Source organism: Ranitomeya imitator, chromosome 9 (genome assembly GCF_032444005.1).
Source record: "Ranitomeya imitator isolate aRanImi1 chromosome 9, aRanImi1.pri, whole genome shotgun sequence".
NCBI classification, from domain to species: domain Eukaryota; kingdom Metazoa; phylum Chordata; class Amphibia; order Anura; family Dendrobatidae; genus Ranitomeya; species Ranitomeya imitator.
This window is the reverse complement of record NC_091290.1, coordinates 133,138,333-133,156,674: the sequence shown is the minus strand read 5'-3', so window position 1 is coordinate 133,156,674 and position 18,342 is coordinate 133,138,333. Positions and strand designations below refer to the sequence as shown.

At 41.3% G+C, this 18,342-nt stretch overlaps 2 protein-coding genes across 2 annotated transcripts in view; one reads left to right on the top strand and one right to left on the bottom strand.

The window, feature by feature from the left end:
• Nucleotides 1-2,097: 2,097 nt before the first annotated feature.
• DPEP1 (dipeptidase 1) lies at nt 2,098-17,189 on the bottom strand. Its single transcript, XM_069738984.1, has 11 exons — nt 17,057-17,189; nt 13,289-13,497; nt 12,149-12,275; nt 11,045-11,177; nt 10,679-10,829; nt 8,841-8,910; nt 6,877-7,053; nt 6,175-6,259; nt 5,918-5,993; nt 2,656-2,791; nt 2,098-2,577 (listed from the first exon to the last, which is right to left on the bottom strand). Exons 2-11 carry the CDS (start codon nt 13,402-13,404, stop codon nt 2,401-2,403), a joined length of 1,248 nt encoding a protein of 415 aa, XP_069595085.1. The 5' UTR covers nt 13,405-13,497; nt 17,057-17,189; the 3' UTR covers nt 2,098-2,400.
• Nucleotides 15,002-18,342, top strand: part of LOC138648969 (sulfotransferase 2B1-like) — a 34,753-nt gene continuing 31,412 nt past the window's right edge. The window contains exon 1 of the mRNA XM_069738986.1: nt 15,002-15,148. Within this exon, the coding sequence (XP_069595087.1) occupies nt 15,109-15,148 (40 nt within the window). The 5' untranslated portion in view covers nt 15,002-15,108. The remainder of the gene's footprint in view (nt 15,149-18,342) is intronic.

Genomic DNA, 18,342 nt, shown 5'->3' with positions numbered 1-18,342 from the left:
TGAAGGTTTTACAATGGCCCTCACAGTCCTCTGATCTGAACATCATTGAAAATCTGTGGCTAGACCTCAAAATAGCAGAGGATGGAAGACAACCCTAGAATCTCACAGAACTGGAAGAATTTCCCTGGGAAAATTGGATGAAAATCCCTCAAATAAGAGTCGAAAAATATATTTTCATCTTTTGCATTTTAAAAATGACAAAAAAGGAAAATGGCCAATGCAAAAGTTTGGGTACCCTGATAATTAGTACCTAGTAGCACCCTCTTTTGCAAGTTTCACAGCTTGTATATACTTTTTGTAGGCAGAAAAGTCTTTTTTAACTAAAATACAAACGAAATGTCTCCTTTAACTTTAGGCCTGTTCGAGATCATTTAATCTTCAACTTGCTTAACTGTTTATATATATATATATATATATATATATATATATATATATTATATATATTATATATATTATATATATATATATATATATATATATATATATAGGGGGCTTCTTTCATACACCCGGCCTTGGATCCTCCAATCTTTACCTTGGTAAGTGTCTGCCCATCTCCCCATGCTTTGATGTTTGCCTCACTGGGGGCTAGGCTTATATGGGGCGCTGTTTTGGCAGGCACATCTGCCTAGATGATAGCACTATGCACCTTATGGTTAACCGGTTTGGCCTTTAGTTATTAAGGTTTTTTGGTGGATCCTGTCCATCCCGGTGTATTGTTCCTGCACATGAACTACTGCTTTTTTATATGTATGTTTAATATAGACTATGTGATTTGTTAATAAATTTTGGATTTTTATATATATATACCTAGTATGGCTCTTTTTTTCTCCTTTTCATAATATATATATATATATATATATATATTTTTTTTTTATTTTTTTTTTAAACATTTAATATTTACATAGCCTGAGTAATTAATAAATCCTATTTTCCTGTAGACATCACTGACATGGCTATGGGACCCATGACATCGTTATTATGGAACGACGTACATTGTCACAAATAATATCAAATAGTAATCTTTATTCATAATCTAAAAAATTCATTAAAAAAAAAAATGAGTCACACATAGGAAGGGAGGCATGTTAAGGATGAGGAACAAAGACGTAGTAAAAAAATAATGCCAAATACAATATATATAGATTACTAATATATAATAAAGTGCAAGTCTGCACAGATCTCTCTAGACATATCAGGGAATGGACAATGTATTAGCGCTACAGGCACTATGAGGGTCATCAGACACAAGTTGGTACAAATAACAGTCCCATAGGTGACACCGAGATGGCCCTGCAACCTGTGGGTATATTATGAAGATGCCACCGTCCCATGTGTGACTTATTTCTGAATTCATACTAATATAAATTAATGAAGCTCGTTACTATTTTATATTTGTGGCTCTTTTTCTGCCTCGGGTCATGCTACAAAGTGTACTTTTTTATCAGCATCCAATGTCACAGCTCAGTTTTGTAAAAGTTCAGCTTTATATAAGTTTTCCACTTTTCCAGAATACTTTCTGTATCAGTTCTTCGCAATCTTCGCTTGTTTTTATTCAGTGGGAACTTTTAGTTGGTGGGAAGTTATGGCAGAGCAAACCTGTCTTACCGAGGACAAAACAGCAATCTTTTGGCATCTGTTTGGTGAATGGAGTCCTTGTATACATATTGTATATTCTTGGATTGAAAAAGCGAGGGGAGAAACGACTGGGTGGAAAGGATATATGTTCGTTCAGCAGATGGTTCTCTCTCCTGACTCCCCCATATGTGTTTTCAATGGGGAGAGAGGAGGAAGCTGCTGCCAGACTTGTCTGAAAATAAAAGCATCGGGCTCTAAAATTCCACCTGCCCGATCCTTCTCTTCCCAATGCGCTACATGGTTGTCCGATCCTGTCGTAGTCAGTCCTTTCCTCCAATGTATTCGGGGCCTTAAATTGGACCATGGATATATAGATCCAATTCAGCAACAGGAGAGAGAGAGTATTGTGGCAAATAGGGGGTCCGCACTCCAAAACCCTTCTAGGAGCCCCTTATTTTTCTCAATGATACATATTCCCTCTGGTGTTCTATGTTCATGTAGAAGAAACTGCAGACAAAGACGCTTAATAAAAAAAATATTATTTCATATACCAGGACTGAATGTGACTCCATATTTGTCATTAAATAACATGCGGCCGAAAATGATAACCCAAAAATCAGCGTAAAGTCCCACATGTCCCAGGTGCAGACTGCAAGGACTAAGGGAGTATAACAAGGTGTGGCAGCTGCATTGAAATTATTATAAAAGGCTGTTTGTTTTTTTTCGGTATGGCACCCATAAATGTGCCCAGTCTGCAGCCGCTATTTGCATATTGATACATGTACCCCACTAAATATAATGGGATTTTGAGGGTAGTTGCAGAGTTTAAAGGGACAAAGGGTAAAAAAGACACATGAGAAGAAGCAGCCCTTTGCCAACATGTGGAAGGACGGCGGTACCGGTGGATATACTGTAGCCATAGCTGGTGCGACAGTCATCCTTAATCTCTTTGTAATCTATGGGATCATCCGCGGGCTGTGCCGAGTTCATGCTGATACTTGTCTAGTAAGAAAGAGAAGATGTTATATTCGGGGCAAGCTTCGGCCCAATGGCCGCCATTAAATCCGCGCAGGAGCTCACCTTCTCCACTTCATTAAAGACACGAATGAGGTTATTAGTCAGGGCTGCCTGGAGCTCTGTCTGCGTCCATCCTCTCCGTAGCAGCTCCGCCACAAGGTCCGGGTACTTGGATACATCTTTCAGTCCATCGGGTACCCTAAGATAATGAACGAGTCCCCCATTATAGAACATGCATTATATTCGGATTATGGGGCGATGAGCGATATGTATGCTCTGTTATGGAGTCCTGAAGAGGTAGAAAAGCCCCCAGACTATGGCAGATGTATTTTTCAGAACCCTAAGAAAGTTGGGTGATATGCTTTGTAATAGTGACTTTATGGGTTGTCACCCAGGCACGCCCGTCACGTGATCACAGGGCGCCGATGGGTTGTCCTGACAGCTGGAGGGGTCTGCTGAGGACCCCTGTGCCTGCCATCACGATCCTCCTAGGAGATAGTGATTTTTCTATATATGCTACTATGTATATAACTAGCGATCGGACGATGGCAGCTTCAAGTCTCCTAAGTGGACTAATGAATACAAAAAGAAAATAAAAAAAATATATATATTACATATATATATATATATATATATATATATATATATATATATATATATATATATATATATATATATATATACTAGGTGAAATCACCCCCCATTACAAATAAAACAATTTAAAAATATTTTAAAAAATACACATATTTGGTTCAGAAATGTCCGATGTATCAAAATATAAAATAAATTAATAAGATCGGTAAACGACGTAACGAGAAAAAAATTTTTTTTTGGTCGCCGCAACATTGCAATACAAGACAATAAAAACATTGCATTCTACCCCAAAATGGTATCCGTAAAAACGTCAGCTCATAGCAAATAAAAACAAGCCATCACCTAACCCCAGATCTTGAAAAATGGACACGTTACGGATCTCGGAAAATGACAACAAAAGCAATTTTTTTGGGGACATTTTTTTTTTCACCACCTTAATAAAAAAAAAAAAAAACCTATACATGTTTGGTATCTGCAAACTCATACTGACCTGGGCAAACATACTGCCAGGTCAGTTTGACCATATATTGAACATGGTAAATAAAAGAAACCAAAAACATTGTTGAATTGCCCTTTTTTTTGCAATTTCACTGCTCTTGGATTTTTTTTCCCCATTTACCAGTAGACTATGTGGCAGAATGAAAGGTGTCATTCAAACGTACAACTCGTCCCGCAAAAAACAAGCCCTCATATGGCCGCAAAAATAAAAATGTTATGGCTCTTGTAAGAAAGGGAGAAAAAAAAACAAAACAAAAAAACTTGTCCTGGAGTGAAGAGGTTAATTAATCTCATGTAGTCTGAGGCCATTAATCAGATGAGAGGAGCTAGGAAAAAAAGAGATATAAGAGTGATGTGCTCTCCTATCAGACGTCAGAACGAGCTCGCTGACGGATCCTAAGTTACCTCATTCTGCAGCCAGCAATAGCCAGAACAACACAGGATATAGAAGCAAACGGTGCAACATATTTAATAAAACCCAACTGCAAAATGTATTTTTAGCTTTAATTATATGCATTTAAGTAAAAAAAAAAAAAAGTCTCCAAAAATGGATAACCCATTAAATTCACTTCGTAAAACGTGCAGCATGGCAATGGGTGTTCTGGTGCCCAGACCACCAAACTAGCCCACAGACTGGTATATAGGTTCAGTGGAAATCCTACGAGCCCCACTCTGCATCATAGACTTTATTAAAGAGCCCACACACTGTCACTGACCTAACGTGCTATTTTAATTGATTATGGTTTTGCATACTGATTAGATCAGAGGTCATTTTCTTTTGCATAAGTATAAAATGACCTGCTATGTCCCACACTCTCTCCAAATCTCCTGCAAAAAATGTAAAATTTCCTGATTTAATTCTATCTACAGCCAGCAGGGGGAGCTCAATTATTTTGTTTATCTATATATTTAATTGTCTAAGGGTCACTTCCGTCTGTCTGTCTGTCTGTAACGGAAATCCCGCGACACTGACTGGTGTCAGCGAAGGGCACAGTCCGGCCGAGAATTAGTCCCTCCCTACTTCCGTCCAGTCAGTGCCCGGCGCCCGCTCCATACTCCCCTCCAGTCAGCGCTGACACAGGGTTAATGGCAGCGTTAACGGACCACGTTATGCCGCAGGTAACGCACTCCGTTAACGCTGCTATTAACCCTGTGTGACCAACTTTTTACTATTGATGCTGCCTATGCAGCATCAATAGTAAAAAGATCTAATGTTACAGTAAAAATTATAAAAAAAAACAAAAAAGCCTGCTATTCTCACCTTCTGTCGTCCGCCGATGCGCGCGCAGCTGCCGCCAGCTTCCGTTCCCAGAGATGAATTGTGAAATTACCCAGAAGACTTAGCGGTCTCGCGAGACCGCTAATTCATCTGGGTAATTTCGCAATGCATCGCTGGGAATGGAAGCTGGCGGCAGCAGAGTGCGCATCGGGACAGCTTCATTGCACGCCGGCGGGTAAGTACATAACTATTTTTTATTTACATTTTTTTAACAGGGATATGGTGCCCACACTGCTATATACTACGTGGGCTGTGTTATATACCGCGTGGCTGCTATATACTACGTGGCCAGTGTTATATACTGCGTGGGCTGTGCTATATACTGCGTGGGCTGTGTTATATACTACGTGGGCTGTGTTATATACTACGTGGGCTGTGTTATATACTACGTGGGCTGTGTTATATATTGCGTGGGCTGTGTTATATACTGCGTGGGCTGTGTTATATACTGCGTGGGCTGTGTTATATACTGCGTGGGCTGCGCTATATACTGCGTGGGCTGTGCTATATACTACGTGGGCTGTGTTATATACTACGTGGGCTGTGTTATATACTGCGTGGCCTGTATTATATACTGCATGGCCTGTATTATATACTGTGTGGCCTGTGTTATATACTGCGTGGGCTGTGTTATATACTGCGTGGGCTGTGTTATATACTGCATGGGCTGTGTTATATACTGCGTGGGCTGTGTTATATATTGCGTGGGCTGTGTTATATACTGGGTGTCTGCTATATACTACATGGCTCCTATATACTACGTGGCCTGTGCTGTATACTATGAGGCTGCTATATACATACATACATACATACATATTCTAGAATACCCGATGCGTTAGAATCGGGCCACCATCTAGTTTTCTATATAGAGTGTATGCAGTGTGCTCCCTTTAGTGGTGGCTGCAAGAAGCTAGAATTATATTATTTCTAAGGAGTGGTTTTTAACCAGCGTACCTGGGGACTCCATCATAATCACCTCCAAATCCAACAGATTCATATCCAGCAATTTTTTTAATGTGATCAAAATGATCTATGGAAAGATAAACATAAATGTAAATGGTGCAAAAAAAAAGCAAGACTGTATCTAAGGTGTCCATGACAGGTCAGAGACAATGGATGCGGAAGTAACACTTTAATATCGCACCCATTACTAGGTTGATAGTCCTATAGGAGACAGAACATGGAATCCATACTATCCGATCACTACTTACCGGCCACATCGGACAGATTGGCAGCGGTTTTGCATGTGACATAGTCATTATAGAAGTTCACCATCACCAGACCCTTCTTGTCTTTCTGTAATCAGAAACAGAGGATGTCAGGAGGTTTTGCAGTGTTTCTCTTATATCATGGCAACTTTTCAGTAGCCATTGATCAATTTAACCCCTTCCCGTTACGGCCAATTTTGCAATTCGCTTTTTCCTCCCCTTTATTCAGGAACCAGAAATACAGATTTAGAAGCCCATCCTGCCACCCGTTCTAACCCGGGGTACCGTGGTGTCACCCTTTTCCCATCCAAAAATAAGGAAAATGTAAAAAAAAAAAAAACAGTTAGATTGATAGCGGCATTTACGTGGTTATATAGCAGCAATCGAAGCTTGCTCCAATCACTGCTGGAAGATCTGCCATGTAGAATCCAACTTGATCAAAAAAAGACAGACTGTCAGTTTACTGAGGGATCAGATTACAACTATCCATTGAAGTCTATGGAGGAGGAGGGAGGAGCAGAGAGACCAGCAGCTTTGCTGCAATATTCTAGTAGATGAAGGTGATCAAGTCTATGTGCTGCCTGAGCCAAGATAAGCAATGGTCACACAGTGAATGGAAGACTCTAGGAAGAGGAGAGCCTGGGTGTGGATTTTCACCTTCAGTCTTATTCTAGTTATATAAGACTTTCTGATGTTCTCACTTACCACAATTCTGAGAACGTCATCTTTCACGTTCCTGGCATGATTGCATAGATGGAAGGCAGATGAGTGACTGAATATGACGGGGGCCACAGAGACGCTTAGGGCATCTCTCATCGTCTTTTCCGAAACATGAGCTAAATCCACAATCATTCCAAGGCGATTCATCTCCAAGACGACTTTCTGTATTAAGATAGTAAGTCCAGATGTGAAATGGTTGCAGGGACTTCGAGGACCATCTTGAATGGTGCTCGACCTCCACTCCATTCATTCATAGTCTATGCCGACTGCTGCGTAATCCCAAAAGATTGGGGCAAATTTCATATTTTGGTAATAACCCTTTAAAGGGAACCTGTCACCTGAATTTGGCGGGACTGGTTTTGGGTCATATGGGCGGAGTTTTCGGGTGTTTGATTCACCCTTTCCTTACCTGCTGGCTGCATGCTGGCCGAAATATTGGATTGAAGTTCATTCTCTGTTCTCCGTAGTACATGCCTGCACAAGGCAAGATTGCCTTGTGCAGGCGTGTACTACGGAGGACAGAGAATGAACTTCAATCCAATATTGCACCCAGCATGCAGCCAGTGGGTAAGGAAAGGGTGAATCAAAAACCCGAAAACTCCGCCCATATGACCCAAAACCAGTCCCGCCAAATTCAGGTGACAGGTTCCCTTTAAGGTCTCCAACCTATAGCTATATTGTAAAGCTAGAACTTGTCCTTACACCTGATGGCCGACATTGGATACTGAGAGTATTAGTTCTACAACAGATACAAAGCCATCAGCTGCGGACCAAATCTAGCAACGTCCAAAGTCTGGATCCATCCAAATATAAGTAGATGACTTTATATAATAATTGTCTTATTATTATCACTATGTGTTGGATTAATGGGTAATTTTATTAGGTAAAAGTCCCTCTCCGACATCCTAAAAAGTCATCCGACTGCCTGGAAAAGTTTATATCCTTCCAATATTTAATGATGTACAGATTTTTCAGGGTGATTCTTGACTTACTGTATATGAGCAGTCGGTATTCTGAGGTCACGGAAAAAATAAATCAGGGTGGGCATATATGGATGAAGTGTGGCATCAATATATCGTAAGGGGGCGTCAATGTATCGTAACCCAAGCATGAAACATATTATTTGTTCCAAAAAACACAATTACACATTGTTATAAAAAGAAATCTGCAAAAGTGTTTGATGTGTCTTGGAAAAAGGTATTAATGGATTTAGGAAACGTTATGTCGTCACTTCTTGGAGTAAATACCCTCAAAGTTTAGGTGATCAGAGAAGATTGGAATGTCAAAGCGAAGTGAAGGCAGGTCCGGCCATTGCTGTATAGCTGTGGTCTCCAATCTGATTTTCTTTAGTTGTTTTAAGACTACAACTCCTAGCATGTCCTGGAAGCCATAACCTCAGTTAGGAGTTAGCTCAATTAAACCTCTTTATGGACAATCTGAACCTACTCGGGTAGGGAGGTCTTTATACCTTTAAATGTTTATTGCCAAAATTAAAAGTTATCAATAATCAAACCATAACTTAAAAGTTCATTTCCAAGATTAAAAATTATCAATATCCAAACCATAACTTAAAAGTTGACTGCCAAAATTAAGAGTTATCAATATCCAAACCATAAGTCATATCTTCTGAGGATCGTTGGGGAGTATACAGTATATTCTACCAAATTAGTTTTTAACTTGTGTATTCAGAGAAATGTCAGACCTTGAATAATTTCCCAAGTTTGGGTAATTTTAATGACACAGCTGTAATAACATTAATTACTTATGAAAAATCCCATAAGTAATAGAACCAAATAGAACCTAAAATCACCGATGTTTCTCCGGGACCCCAATATTTGTACCTCTTTTGGATGGGTGACACTACTCGTGCTTCGAGAGTCATAGCTGACTATCGGTGGCACTAGAGACTGTTTCCCTCCTGCTGGTGGAGAGCTCATTTACGTACTCACCTTTCCAAATTCAGACAAGCCGTTGCTCTTAGCTGGATCTTTATTTGTATCCACCAGCCAGTTATCCGCCCTATTAAGAAACCAAGAGGTATAATTTGTAAGAAAGCATATTTAATACCCGTGATTCCATGAACAGGGTCCAAGAGCTTTCAGTTATTAGGACTTAAAGGGTTTTTCGTAAGAACAAATTTAATTTTAATCAATGTTTTAATCAATAGATCTTGGAATAATAATAATTTCCACAATTGGATGTGTTTAAAAAAAATGTTCCTGTGCTGAGATGATCTTATAAATGTGCCCCTGCTGTGTACTGTGTAATGGCTGTGTCTGCAGGAACTTGGTCAGATCATACCACATCTCCTGGGTAGGAGGGGGGAGTAAAAGAGTATACAGATATTACAGCAGAGGGATTGCAGCTGATTCTTTCTTTGATGTAAAACATTGCTTTAAAACAGGCAGTGAAAGGTTTTGCCTTACAAAAAGAATCAGCTGCAATCTCTCTGCTGTAATGTCTGTATACTCTCTTGTGCGTCCTCCCCTGCCGAGGACATGTGCTATATCCAACCAAGTTCCTGCAGACACAGCCATTACACAGTACACAGCAGGGGCACATTTATAAGATTATCTCAGCACAGGAACATTTTTTCTTAACACATCCAATTGTAGAAGTTATTATTATTCCAAGATCTATTGATTAAAATGTACTTTGTGGCACAACCCTGTTGTGAGTTCCGTTCTGGAGCTCCCTCCTGTGGTTGCTAATGGTATTTTTGCGGGTTCTGCCCTTGGGCTCCCTCTGGCGGTTTCAAGTGGAACTGCTGCTCCGTTAGGTGGCTTTAGCAGCTGCCTTCACTAATTGCCTTGCCTGGGTTTGTTATTTAAACCTGCTCTGGGCTTTAGTCCTTGCCTGCTGTCAATGTTCTTTGTTGGATTTGATTCTTCCCTTGGATTTCTCATATGGCCAGTCCTTGTCTGCAAAAGATAAGTTTTGCTAGTTTTGTTTGTCCATTTGTTTTGGACTCTATTGCTTTGCATTTTGTCTCTTTTGTCCAGCTTGTCACTATGTCTTATTCAGGCTAGCTGGAAGCTCTGGGAAAGCAGATTTGCCCCTCCACACCGTGAGTCGGTGTGGAGTTCATTTTTGTAAACTCTGCGTGGATTTTGTAGTTTTTAATACTGACCGCACAGTATCCTTTGCTCTCTGTCTATCTAGTTTAGTTTTGGCCTCCCTTTGCTGAAATCTAATTTCATTTCTGTGTTCGTCATTTCCCTCTCCTTTCACAGTCAATATTTGTGGGGGGCTGTCTTTCCTTTTGGGGGTTTCTCTGAGGCAAGATAGCTTTCTATTTCCTTCTTTAGGGGTAGTTATATCTGAGGCTGTGACGAGGTGTCTAGGGAGTGTCAGGAACATCCCACGGCTATTTCTAGTTGTGTTGTTAGGATTAGGGACTGCGGTCAGTAGAGATACCACCTTCTCAGAGCTCGTTCCATGTTGCGTTTTAGCCAACAGGTCATTTCAGTGTGGCCTCTTAACCACCAGGTCATAACACAACCCATTTCATGCTCCCTAACTGGCGCCATTGCTATTGATTTCCTTTGGGTCTTTGACTACCAGAGCCTTTGGTACATCCGCGACATTTGTACCCCTTACAGCTTTGCCGTTGCCTCCGATCCCCACATAGGATTTTGTAGGTCAGAGGTATAATCCCATCACCAGTAGTACAATATGATGATTTTGGCACCAGCGTCATGGCGTTGGTTACCTGATGCCCCCTTGTTGGCAGTCAATACAAATAAAAGCATAATGCTATAATTCCAAGTGTGGTTACGGATCTTACCATGGGACGTTACAGCTGTGAGTCAAGGTCATATATCGCACCCCGAGATGGTAAAAGGTCCGCAGTACTGCTAAGCTGCTGTCGATGGAGTGTCCACCCTCCACACCAATCAGACTGGCCACCTTCTTATTCTGGATAGCTTGAACAATCCCTGTATGAGGAATACAACAGTCCTGTGACTGCTGCAGCCAATTAGCGGCCATTGATTGGCTGCAGCCTTCACTTTTACATTGTTCGGTCTACTGGTCCTGAATCATATTGTAACATATTCCTGGGCCATTCTGTACCAGAAAACATAGCCGAGCTCCTTGACTTTACATATACCCTTGCGGCATCCCTTCTAATCCACCACCCATCGGTTCTCACCTCCGGCAGTGGTTACGCACAGGAAGTCATCGGGATACTTTTGGCACATCCGATGGATGACGTCTATCTGCTCCAAGGTCCTTTTCACAGCATCTTTGCCTTGAGTATTACAAGGAACGTAGGCGGCCCAGAACTACGTACAAATAATGTTCTGGGTGAAAATACATTAAAGCAAATACATAGGATAAAAGAATAAAAAAAAATGATGGGCAATCAATGCCCATAGGTGAGGATTACTAATCTAGGTTTCCTTTACTATTAGCAGCTTTGCCTTCTTATCTTAACTTTGCATTAAGAAAGTTTTTTTAGTTATAAAAAAAGAAGAAAACTTCTGGAAAAAAATGAAAAGCTATAACCACCCCAGGAATCCGCACCCAGGTCCAATGCTGCCACTCCAAAGGTCTCTGCCATGAATCCACCAGTATCCTGACCCTGCAGTCAATCACTGGCCGCAGCAGTCAGGTGTCTGATATTGGTGACGTCACCACTTTTTCCCACTTTTGAAGTGGCAGCGCTGGGGCAGGGAGTGGATTTTTGGCTTCTTTCTTCTTTTATCATCATGTTAAAACTCCTTTAAGATCCATCTATACTTAGAATTAACTTGTTTGCAACGGTTGAAAGCAGACTCCTCTCTACCAAGAAATAAGCGCTGCCACGTTGGATCTTTTCCAAGAGGTTTTTTTGCCAAAATACAAGTGTCTGCTTTATCGGATAAATGTGGCACGTGTTGGTGCATTATAAGATAAGCCACACACCCCTTTGAATAAGGCACAAATAGTAAATTCATAGGCCTAAAACTAGATGTGAAAATTTGCTGCAAATTGTGCAAAAATTTACGTAAATTTTTAAGTAAATTTTTTGTACAAAAGATAATATGGGCTTAGAATAATAAATCTTTCCCTTTGTACTAGTGAATAAGCAGATCTGGTTGTATTGCATCAGTCTAGGCTGTAAGCTGGCAAAGAAATGAAGGATTTGGTTACTTAATAAGCTGTTGCCACAAGTTTGGAAAAGTTTTAGGTTACATATTAATTACCGTAATATACAAACTTTTTTTTTTTTTTTGTTAATTCCCCATAAATAGTTGGGTCTTTAAACACTCACCTGTCCTCCAACTTTTCCCTCTCGTAGTTTGGGGATGTTGGTGTGAGTAGTATTCACTGTGAAAAGGTCCACTTTACTCAGCTGGTTATTGGATGCAATCAGTAGCTGCCAGGGCAGATCATTGTGCCTATGGAGAAGATGGGATTTATTATTAAATGGGTGGTCCGATTTATAAAACCCATTTCCATCAGGGAATTCAGAGTTAAAGGGGTTGTCTATTACTACATTATATTTTACTGATGACTTTATAATGGTCGAAAAAGAAAAAACAAACAAACATATACTGACCTAAAATGGCCACATTGTTCCTCTACACCACTGGATGTTTTCCCTGCCTTTCTCTTTGCCATTCTCGTTTCTTAGCTCAAGGCTGCAGCCAATCAATGGCCACTGATTGGCTGCAGTGGTCATATGGGATCCACCGCAGGAAGAGGAAGCAAATAGAACGGAGAGGGACACAGCCAGTGGTGCAGAGGAACAGTGGGAGTATGATAGGTGAGTATCACCATTAGTAAAAAGCAATATTGTAGTGTAGAACCCCTTTAATAGAGGGGGGGTCACATGTTCAGGATGCCCTTTTTTTTAACAGAGTGCTTCAAAAGTGTCTCTTTCTCAGGACAGACAGTCCATTGATTAAGATGAGCGCACTGAAATGCTTAATTTTTCCTGTGGGTGGCGCTATTTGGAAATATAACACCTACTGCTGGGTTTCCTGACAGTGATCGGCGGAGATCTCAGCAGAGATAAATTATGACCAGTTTATTGTCAAAATAACCTAACGTGTAAGGATTGTCCAAGGTGGAGGACCTCTTTAACAGGAGGGATTCCTTTTGATCATTAAAGGGGTTGTCCACCTTTGAGGATTTTTTTTTATTTTACTCAAATTCATACATTTGGGGCTAAAAATCATTTTTGCAATTGAGTTTCATTAGAAGTTTTGCTCTACGTGCTCATAAATCAGCTGAGAAGAGCTCAGGAAAAGACAGACATAAGATCTCAAAACTGTCCCGTAAGACCTTCATGGCGGGCTGACTGACGGGATCTCAGTTAGCTCATTCAGCAATTAATAGTGCGACACGGGCTATGGATAGAAATAAGACTGCTACATCAGGTCTACCTATAACCTAGGGCAACACTTACCCATCAATGACAGGACTGCTCTCCATTATCCTCAAGGCTTCATCCCTGTTGGAGTTGACCCCACAGACCAGTAGAGTAATTAACCAAAAAAGCTCCATAGCGTATTTGGTGCCCATAGTGTTATTCCAGGTGATTCCTTGTGTAATGATCCTCAGTGTAGGATTCGATGACCCGGGATCTTATCTAGTGTCTTTAGTTGGCCCATATACCTGGTAAATTATTAGAAGACGATTTTATACGTCATATACAGGAGGAAATTAATAAGTAACTGAGACAATGATTGGCATTTGTTCATCATCACATGGACTCGTATACTCAAGAGGAATGAATTCTGGAGGAAGATCCACTGGTGTCAGAATTGGGTTGTGTCTGAGGGATTTTTTTTCCATTTCATCCAGAAAAACATTTGTGATGTCTGACTAAAATGTTTTGGAGAGGCCGGACTCACAACCTCCGCTCTAGGTGTGGGATGGGGCTGAGGTCCGGCTTCTGGGCGGTCGGTCATGTTCTTCCCCCAAACTCACCCAACTGTATCTGTATGGACCATGTGTATCGGGCACAGTCATGGGGAACACAAAGGGGCCTTCCCCAAAACTGTTCCCACGAAGCAGCAATTGTCCGCAATGTTTTGTTCTTAAGTATTAAGATTTCACCTCCGGTAGAATTTAGGGTACCGTCACACAGTGCAATTTTGATCGCTACGACGGCACGATTCGTGACGTTCGAGCGATATAGTTACGATCTCGCAGTGTCTGACACGCTCCTGCGATCAGGGACCCCGCTGAGAATCGTACGTCGTAGCAGATCGTTTGAAACTTTCTTTCGTCGTCTAGTGTCCCGCTGTGGCGGCATGATCGCATGGTGTAACAAAGGTGTGCACGATATTGTATACGATGTAATGGGTGGAGGAGCTGGCTACGTAGGAGCGCCAAATTCTCCACCTCCTGTGTGCCGATTGGGCGGTACAATACTGTGCGCTCATTCGACAGACAAAGGACTATTGTTCCCGGCTGATAAAACCGGAGCTGTCGAGCGCTGTATTCTTTTCTCTCTGGAGCACGTGCTGGAAACAGAACTCCTAAATTCGCTGGATTCCCTGGACTTTTATAACTACTATAACTACAGACTTTTACCGCAAGAGGTATGTATAACGCTACAGCGTAGCAGATGTTGCGCTTCAACAGGGATAAACGCTGGAGTGTGGACGATTGTTCCTTATGGGGAGTAGGGTAGGCAAGAGAGCCTCAGGTACACAGCTGTAGCGTGGCCCAATTAATCCTTTTACAGATCGAGCTGTAGCATGGTGGACTGCCCCGTTTATGCCAGTAGCAACATATATAGTTATTAGATCAATGGTCAAAACATTGTTTTGTAAGCACGTGTATTTATTGTACGTTTGTTTTCTTTTTAGGAAGTATGCTCACTTCCGATGAGAGTTCTGTTGTTGCTGCTGCCCTGGTGTTTGAGGCAGCACGTCTCCAAGAGGAGAGACGTCCTAAACGAAAACGTCGCATGTGGACCCGAAGCTGGCAGCAGAAAAGATCCACATTGTCACACATGGGTCTCATAAGAGAGTTACGTGATAATAACCCTCATGATTTCCGAAACTACCTTAGGATGTCAGAGGAATCCTTCAAGATAATACTTTCTGCTGTTACGCCACTCATACAAAGGCGTGATACGCCGATGCGTGCAGCCGTGCCCGTGGATGAAAGGTTGGCGGTGACACTGCGGTTCCTGGCTACAGGAAGGTCTCTTCAGGATTTGCAGTTTTCCGCAGCTGTTTCCAGACCTTTACTGAGCGTTGTGATTCCGGAGACATGCGAGGCCATTGTGCAGAGCTTAAGGCATTATATGGAGGTACTACTATTTTTTTGGGGCTGCTGTGTTATGTCGATATATTATACTAGCTATTGAACCCGTTCTACGCCCTGGTGGCGAGCATTTCTATTGGTATATGTTCTCCATCCTATCATGTGCTGCTCCCATCCTGTGCCCCCATGACAAATTTTCCAACCAATTGTGTGCACAGAACCTGTGGCCTATCAGCACATTAGCTAGCAGCACAACACGCCCCTAGTGAACAACGTCACGCACAGATTATGCAAAATGTGCTCTGAATTGTCTTGTGTGACATGACCGTACGACTGTCCCATACGACTTCTACATCGCAAATACGTCATGAAATTATCGCTCCAGCGCCGTGCATCGCGAAGTGTGACCGCAGTCTACGATGTTGGAGCGATAATTGACCGACGATGTAACGTCACGAATCGTGCCGTCGTAGCGATCAAAATTGCACTGTGTGACGGTACCCTAAGGGGCAGAGGCCGCCCCCTGATAACAAACCCATAGGTTATCCTCCTCCACCAAACTGTATAGCGTGCACAATGCAGTCAGGGGGTAGCGTTCTCCTTGCATTCACCAGACTCCTCCATTAGATGCCAGAGAGAAGTGTGATCCATCACTGCACAGAACACGTCTCCTCCAGAGTCCAGTGGTTGAAGCTTTACACCACTCCATCCGACGCTCTGCATTGTGCTTGGTAGTGTAAGGCTGCATGCAGCTGCTCAGCCATTAAGTTCACGATTCTACCTCCTGATAAAGTATCTGGATGCCAGGGCTTTTTATGGGAGCTTCTTGGGTGTTCTGGGAGGGTTGGCAAGCACTCTATAAAGTAGTCTTAGGGTACCTCCGATTATACCAGCTACTGACTAAATGCTCATTCTGTTGACAGATCTCTTTCCTGACTCAGCCTAGCTGATCATACATGTGTTCTGCATGGGAAGAGGGGAGAAAGTTGCTCCCAAACTCCTCAGTCCTCGTCTGTAAGCTCCATCCGGCAGCAACTTATCTCTGAGGATAATAAAAGGATCGGGCAAACTACTTTTTATGCCGATGTCATTGCAATTGATAGAAAAAAAAAACAAAGATTAACATTGATAAGTTTCCTGTAATAAAAGGGTTAAACTTTAAACCTCATAACCTTATTGGCTCTTTAAAGCCATCAATTACAATGCAGACTTTTCTTCTAAATCTCATCCCAGTTTATTGGGGGTAATGAAACTATTTAAGTACAAGGGTGCCTAGATACCTAAACACAAAGATAAGCACTATGTGATAATAGATAAGAACTGGTTGACCCAACAATGATCTTCATGACTTTAGATCTCAAGCTCAAGGTTATCACTGTTTATCACCTTCTCTTCCTTGGAGGAGATAACAGTTTTGAACCATTACCGTAGAGACTTTAGAAAATCAGAAAATTCAGGCCAAAGATAGATTTTGGAATGGTGTCATCAGAAGCACATTGGGAACATCTCTAGTGTTCTAGTAGGGGACATTTGACCACTTTTTCCCAAAATGTTCCTACCTATTTATAGCTGTCTGACAAACTACATTAATAAGTCTTCTTGGCAATGACATTTGCACATTTTCTGCAAAAGTGTTTAGAACTTTAAGTGGTTTCTGCCACTAACCTAAAAGACTGAATGCCTCCATACACATAGAAGTAGTCCAAGCCGACAATGGGACCAGCTGACCATCTGCTAAGTATAGGGACGTCAGAAGAGATAGATCTCAACAAACGTATCCAGAAAATCATAGTTTGATTTATTAAAACCGGAATTGTACACTTTGGGCCATCTACAGTACACCCGAGCTTTGGAAACCACAGACACATTTTATTAAACCATCATTCTCTACAATGTATGTATATAACAATGGAAAAACCCTAAATAAAATGATAGGTGAACGTTAAATACTTACTTTGCCAGTCTTTCGTAGACCCGGTTTGAGAACTTTATACTCCTCCATCAGTTCCTGAAGAAGAAGGAAGTCCTTTCTTTTATTTGTATTTTCCCGAATGTGTTGTTCTTTCTTCGCTGCTGATTTATTAGGCTCCCCGTTGTCATAAGGAATCATTACAAGGTATAATGGCCAATTATGAAAAACCAAGAAAATATTGAGCCAAAGTAAAGACTGTTGTGTTGATTCAAGGCAACTAAGCCAATCTATTCTCAGCGATGGGGCTGTCCATTGCAGAAGGTACACAGACTTAATCACTTGCTGATTGGTCAACCACAGAGTAAATATATTCATAATGAAATTAAGAGTGAATTGTGAAATAGCCACAGAGTGTTAACCCTTGCTGTGGCTTTACAGTCATCCACGTGAGTCATCTTATATCTCCACTCCTTGGTATGGTTCACATTGTAAAATGAGACCTATTTGTCTCACACATGTCTGTGTGTGGAGGTGTGCAGACCTCCAGGATTGTGTGCATTTGCTAAAGGACCAAGAAGCTGGACTCCAACTCAAGCAGGCGAACCCGCACTATTGTACGGAGTTTTTACTTTATGTTTCACTTTGTGCCGGACAAGGGCTGTATTTGAGTCTTCCTGTGATGTGGTTTATAAACCATGAGGACTTTTAAATAGAAACTGTTCCTGTGATACCTCATAATCGCTCCCAAGTGAGTAGCACTAACAAATAAATTTGGAACTAAAAAAAGAAACGACATGAGAATGGATCACATTGAGATGCTCCAGATCATACCGGCTTATAGTTCATTATCTTTGATACCTGTAGAGATAAATAGACAAATATGATTTAGAAAGAGGATCCCTGATTATCATCACATTTAAGAAATTGGTTGATCACATAAAATCGAACAAGTCTTAACTGGTTGGTCTTCTGTGTGTAAATGTATTTTCGGTATATTCTTCAAGCTCTTAAAGGTGGCTATACATATGAGACCAACTTTGGACAAATCTGCACATTTCATAAGATCGACCAATTTATATGGGAAGGTGTCAACGACAGATGTCAGATATTGAATTTACATACCCGATCCTTTTGTTCACAAGGTACATGCCAGGTAGTGGCTTATTTCCCCATCTATCAACGGAAAAATGTACCTTGTTCAGCCAACAGCTATCTAAGGAGAATAGCCACCTTAAGAGCTGACCAAAAGTGGCCTTTATCACTTCACCATTTCTGTAATACATTTATTGACCAACTGAACCTCAAAAATGGCAAACAAGAATCCATTC